Source organism: Glandiceps talaboti, chromosome 12, assembly GCF_964340395.1.
Source record: "Glandiceps talaboti chromosome 12, keGlaTala1.1, whole genome shotgun sequence".
NCBI lineage: Eukaryota > Metazoa > Hemichordata > Enteropneusta > Spengelidae > Glandiceps > Glandiceps talaboti.
The window spans coordinates 14571304-14577555 of record NC_135560.1 but is presented as its reverse complement, the minus strand read 5'-3'; the positions used below and the strand labels follow the sequence as shown (position 1 = coordinate 14577555).

General features: G+C 36.7%; 1 protein-coding gene across 1 annotated transcript; it reads left to right on the top strand.

Annotated features, from left to right (window-relative positions):
- LOC144443821 (NAD-capped RNA hydrolase NUDT12-like) lies at window positions 1-5555 on the top strand. Its single transcript, XM_078133382.1, has 5 exons — window positions 1-40; window positions 1488-1702; window positions 2206-2873; window positions 3285-3446; window positions 5254-5555. Exons 2-5 carry the CDS (start codon window positions 1491-1493, stop codon window positions 5553-5555), a joined length of 1344 nt encoding a protein of 447 aa, XP_077989508.1. The 5' UTR covers window positions 1-40; window positions 1488-1490.
- The last annotated feature ends 697 nt before the right edge of the window (window positions 5556-6252 follow it).

Sequence of the window (6252 nt, the reverse complement as noted above, 5' to 3'; positions counted from 1 at the left end):
GACTGCACTGCTGGATGTGCACTTTTGGACACTTGCGGAGGTACTGTACGAGTTAAATTTGTCCAAGCATGCAGCACTTCAGATTACATAATTATATTATTGTTTCTTGAATGTACAGGTAGCCATAAAGTCTCGCGTTAATGGCGTTGCTTTAGTCTAAAATTAACAATCTCTCGTCGTACAACGCAAAATGAGTAGTCCAAAGCCAGGGCTCGATCATTCCGTTACGTAAATATGTACTATGGACCGGACTATTGTACTGGTAGTCCATGTGCCGTATTAGTAATGTTGTTGACCTCCGTCATAATTGGTTAATCAGTCACCCTTCTCCAGGAACCCCGATTTTTCTTTATATGTCTTAGTTAGGTTCGAATTTGAACAGAATAATACGATAACGGGGGGGGGGGGGGGGGGTGTGTTAGTCCATACATCATGTCCCGCCCCGTCACGCCCCCACCAACCCCGGACAAACAAAAATAATTCAAGAAATTTGAATATGTCAACATGAAAAGAGTATGATTTTTAGTGCAATAAAGTCAAGCTGTGTTCAGTGCCATTGCTCAGTCCAGATTATAATTTAATACTCCTTTTCAAGCATGACTGATTCGTGCCATGGTGAAATACATGCTGCTATCAGCATGGTCAGTATACAATATTCAATTGTCATAATATTGCTTAAACATAGAATAAACAAACAATACTGCAACTGGTTATCATGAATTTTGTGAGAATTATAACATCATTTTTTTCACAAATACATAATTTGCATGTTCAATTTAAACAAATATGAGTTGATAATTCCATACATAGGAGATGATGTCTCATACATGCAGATGATGATCTGATGTTTATAATTTAATGAAAATAATTTGACATTGCAAGGCAAATAAAATTATGGTCAACATTATATACAGTTAAGTTATTATAGTTTTTCTTGGTTTGATCATAGGTGTATGCCTCAGTAGTTATACATCCATGGTTTGATTTGGTGTCATAGCAAGCTTTGTACCATATATATAGCCTATTTTAATTAATATTAAACATGCTCAAAATTGTGTCCACTAAGAGCTTCTATATTTGGAGACTGCAAAAGGACATGTGGGAACTGTTACAGGAGATTTCATCCATTGCAAAATGATGCATAAGGTTTCATGTTGAGGTAGACACAATAAAGATAACACACAAACATCCCTTACATAGAGTCTGCTCTTTTTCTTGTTACTTTTGTATTTGTTGTTGTTATACAGAGCAGACACTGTGTAACTTAGGGATTTTTGTGTGTTATCCTTGTCTTTCTCAAAATGAAATCTTGTGATCAGTCTCACTGATCTTGATAAGCCGATCAATTAATAGCATTTGCAAGCTAAGATGAAATCTCCTACAAGACTTCTATTTCTGAGATACGTATGTAATGTATTTATGACTCCACCATTTGTGTTAATTCCAGTCATTAATATTAGTATACTTCTGCTGTCATCTACAACTAGAAAATGAACATGGATACAGATTCAAACAACGACACTAAGAAACAGTTTGTGGAACATTTATATGAAGCTGCTGGTCGTGGTGATATAGCAAGGATTGAGAGTCTAACCAGAGTTCAGGATATCATTAATGAACGCAATAGCCATGGGTGGACAGCTTTGATGTTCGCTGCAAGAAATGGTCAAAATGAAGCTGTGCAATGTCTGTTACGAAATGGGTATGGTTTCACTTTTGATTATTTTTACTTTGCTGATCAACAAATCACATTCATAATTTTCCTATAATGGTGCAAGTAAAATGGTATCATATGTTGGTTACACTCACCCCACCACCATCCTATGCCATATTGTGACACCCCCACCACCCACCCCCACCCCAAGACATATTGGTTACACTCCGGCCCACCCCTATGCCATATTGGTTACACTCCCACCCCTACCACATCCGACCCCATATTGTGACACTGGCCCACCCCCACCCCTGTGCCATATTGGTGACACTCCCACCCCTACCACCATCCTACATGTATATGCCATATTGGTGTCACTCCCACCTCTAACATCATCCTACCCCAAACACACCTGAATGTCTAGCATCAAGAGTAAATTCATTGCCAAAGATAAATGTATTTGTTAGATATGAGGGAAATTATTTGTTACAATTATTTGTTAAGAATATTTAGCATTGGTGCAATATATCACAAGATAATTTCCTCTACAGGAGTGATGCAAGTGTTATGACAACTTCAGGCCAAACGGCACGAGATATTGCCAAGTTCTGGAATCATAGGAATGTTGTAAGAATATTTGAAGATAATCCAACTCTTGGTTTCCAAAATGACCAGAATGTAGTGAATTTCTTCGGCCATAATCCACTAGATCGCTCTGCTCATAGACGCTCAAATAAAGAATGGATCGCAACATCCATGAAAGATGCCAGAAGTGTATTTGTGCTCTTTTCAGATGCCTATCCATTGGTTAAAAATGATGATAAAGGAAGACCACAACTTTGTCAATTTTACAACAAAGATGTCAGTTTCTTGTTTGAAGAGGCTGGCAATGCAAGGTCTGTTGTTTTCCTCGGTGTCAAAAAAGACAACCAAGCAGATTCAAAGACTGAAAGTGAGATAGACCTAGATGGACAGCCATGGTTTGCAGTTGATGTAGCAGACATCCCAAAGGAAAAAATTGATGCCCTTCGACCTGGAAGTGAATATCTCTCAGGCGCAGGTGGAATGAGACTGATGCAGCTAGAAGAGAAAGAGGCCGGTATTGCTGCCCAGGCAAGATCTTTACTTGACTGGCATGCACGGTACAAATACTGCCCAAGCTGTGGAAATCTCACCAGCCAAGGGGAGGCAGGCTACAAGAGGGTGTGTGAAAGCAAAGGTATATATGTTTACAAGTGTACCACCAAATCTAGCTTCATGGTGCTATGCTACTCACTACTGTGTGCAATATTGTTCATAGACTTATAACTCTGCAGCCAGACTATTGAAAAGTAAATAATAACATAGTTGTACACGTTACAATAGGTAATATCTGCTCAAATTCGAACCTTGTTCTCGGATCCTGCACCATATCTATTATTTCATATTTACATGTATGATGTAGATTTACCAGGTTTATGCAACAGGGACTCTAAGAGCTTCATAATATTGTAAAGTTTATCAAACATTTTGTATGAAATTCTCTTGACTGGTTCATTATGAAGTAAGAGAACTAGTAGTGAAAAAGTCCTCCACACAAAATAAGTCTCTGATGTGACATCAAAATATTAATGTCTTACTATTTTCACAGAGTGTACAAGTAATAAAGGTATCCGTAATACTAGCTATCCAAGATTGGATCCAGTTGTCATCATGTTAGTGGTGTCTCCTAGTGGTGACAAGTGTCTACTTGGCAGACAGCAATCATGGCCTCCTGGCATGTATTCATGTCTGGCTGGTTTCATGGAACCAGGTAATTTGATTAGTTTTATATCTTTTGGATGTCCTTGAAAGTCCTAAACAATTCAAGTGGGATTTTCTCCTGAGAATTCATTGAACATGATATGTATGAAATTATCAGGCATAAAGATGTTGAAAAGTTCCACTGCCTGAAAGGTAGACTTTTACATCAATACAAAACAAAGGTATACTACATAATATTTCAAGAAAATGAGATTAGTCGGCCATTAAAACTGTAAAATGACTTGCATTGTGCAATGAACATTTAGTGCCTCCTGGAATCTGACATGATTTTAAGTATGTGAACCTTTGGTTATTATGCAGAGTGGCATTTCTGTGTGACATTATGAAGGAGGAGTATAACATATGGTTGCCATTATTCTCTTTATGGCCATTATGGTATACGATGATTGACATGAAACTGTAGTTTTTTAATGCCGACACTTTGATTCCGAAGTTCTTCTTAGATTTAGCCGTTTCGTCATGCAACTTAAAGTAGATATAGGGATAACTGCACAATGTTACACAAGTTCCGAAAACAAAATGTGTTCGTGTAGGCCAAAAGCCCCTTTCTACCCCTCCCCCAAATGAATATTCATAAGTACGACATTGACACATTTATATACATTTGTATGGTGTAAATGATTGTGAAAACTAGTGGTCACATCACTATGGTCACATCACTATGTAAAACATGGTAAATACATTAAAATGCTGACTGGTAACCCAGCACTGTATATTACTTTATTAGTCCTGCTGGCAGACGAAGTACAGGACTCGATTCTGACATTATTCCTAAACACGGAGATGGGAAGGAACATTGTCAGAATCAATTCTCGACTTGCTATTATTGAAGACATGCAAGTTTTCTAAATTTGGTCAGCGAAAATGAAGCTCAGCAATAGCATTGACACCAGACCCCTCACCCTTCCTCTAAATGAACTTAGTATGCTGGTGTGACATTGCGTAATTGTCCCTTATAAATGCTGCTTGCACATTGGTATTACAATTATAAAAACTAATGATTGATCTTCTGCCTAATCTCAATGGATGTGAAAATTTGTAATTGAAAAGAGGCCCTTAATGTCTCGGGAATGCCAAGAGCTAATTTCGTCAAAGGTGACACTGCTACTGATAATAAAGTATGAAATTGGGATGTTTGATGAATGAATTTCAGTGTTGAACTATTCATATAATCCAAATAATGGTCGTGTGAAGTTCTAATTTATTAGTGGTGATAAGCAGTGTATGACAGGACAACAGAATGGTGCTGTCCTTCTTGTTAGTGTTTCTGTATGGTGATGATGGATGAATGTTATCACATGGAGTTCACACTACCATTTCTTGGTGATATTAAAGTGGCATTATGGAGGAGGATTGGATATTTATTTTGGATTTTTATTTCATAAAAGAATTTCATCATGGCTTCCTACTTGAAAAATCAATGTGAAACAACATAAACCAAGTCTGTGTTTGTAACTCAATTCATTGCAAAAAGCTAAAAAATGTGTTAGATGTTTGTTATTGAATTTACAATAACAAACATTTTACAGATTTATTAATGTTTTGCAACTTATTGATTACAAACAATGACTTGGCACATGTTGTTTCACATTGGTTTTTCAAGTAGGAAGCCATGATGAAATTGTTTTATAAAATAAAAATCCCAAATAAATATCCAGTCCTCATCCATAACGCCACTTTACAACAAATAGTGTCTTTTTGATATCTTAGTTTAATTCAGTACTTGATTTATCATGATTTATTTAGGTATTCTTGTGAATTCATTCTATTTTTTTATTCATTTTCCATTTGTTTAGGGGAAACAATGGAGGATGCTGTCCGCCGTGAGGTAGCTGAAGAAAGTGGAATTCAAGTTGGCCGTGTAGTGTATCATTCCAACCAACCTTGGCCTCGTCCATCCACCCTAATGCTTGGTTGTATTGGATTTGCAGTGTCTGAACAAATCAAAGTTGATAAGGATGAACTGGAGGATGCACAGTGGTTTACACGACAACGAGTTCTTGAGATGATGGATGGTTTAAAGGGATTTATTCCACCTCAGAAAGCCATAGCATTTCAGTTGATTAAAGCATGGCTTGGCATGTCTTCAAGTTTGTAATATATTCAGCCATTTACTTGGCGAAATCAATATAAATATAATTTCAGACTGATATTCTTTTTATCAAAAATTTGATTAAATTTTTATGTAATAACAGGATAGTATTCGTATATCAATTCCATAATATTTTTAACCACAGTTTTCATTTGTATGTAAACATACAATACACAGTCATCCTAAGTCACTATTTTTAGGAGCAAAATTTGAATGAAGAGAGATAACATACATGTGAAGGGATTGTGTTTCATATTTCCATTTCAGAAAACAACCTATTACGGTATATAGTCAACCAAATCATAATATAACAGAAGCCCATGACACATTTACCAGTACATTGTATTGGATAACTTTGGATATGTGCGCGAGTGCTTGCCTCAGGTGTTTTCACTGTTCTCTGCAGGTGTACTTTCATACAAACGTTAGCAAAACTAGCATAAAACACCACCAGCATGAGTGCAATTAACCTGAGTGCGTTTTTGTATATGTGTTTATCAAAAATAGCAAATTTCAAAAAGGAAATGTAACTGTGAATTCACATAATTTCGTGTACACAGAATCCTCACATGATCAGTTGCATACGGGCATACAATAGCGTGGGTGTTTTTTGTATTGCACTGCAGTGCAAATACCAATGACATCTATTGTATTGCCATTGCGTTGCTTTATTTTTTCACCAATGTATGAATATTAAGAAACA

What these genes read in the sequence shown, in the direction of transcription:
- LOC144443821 (XM_078133382.1), top strand. Translation starts at nt 1,491, where the DNA reads ATGAACATGGATACAGATTCAAACAACGACACTAAGAAACAGTTTGTG. An exon ending in CAATGTCTGTTACGAAATGG is followed by an intron (nt 1,703 to 2,205) that starts GTATGGTTTCAC and finishes TTTCCTCTACAG; the next exon opens with GAGTGATGCAAGTGTTATGA. An exon ending in GAGGGTGTGTGAAAGCAAAG is followed by an intron (nt 2,874 to 3,284) that starts GTATATATGTTT and finishes CTATTTTCACAG; the next exon opens with AGTGTACAAGTAATAAAGGT.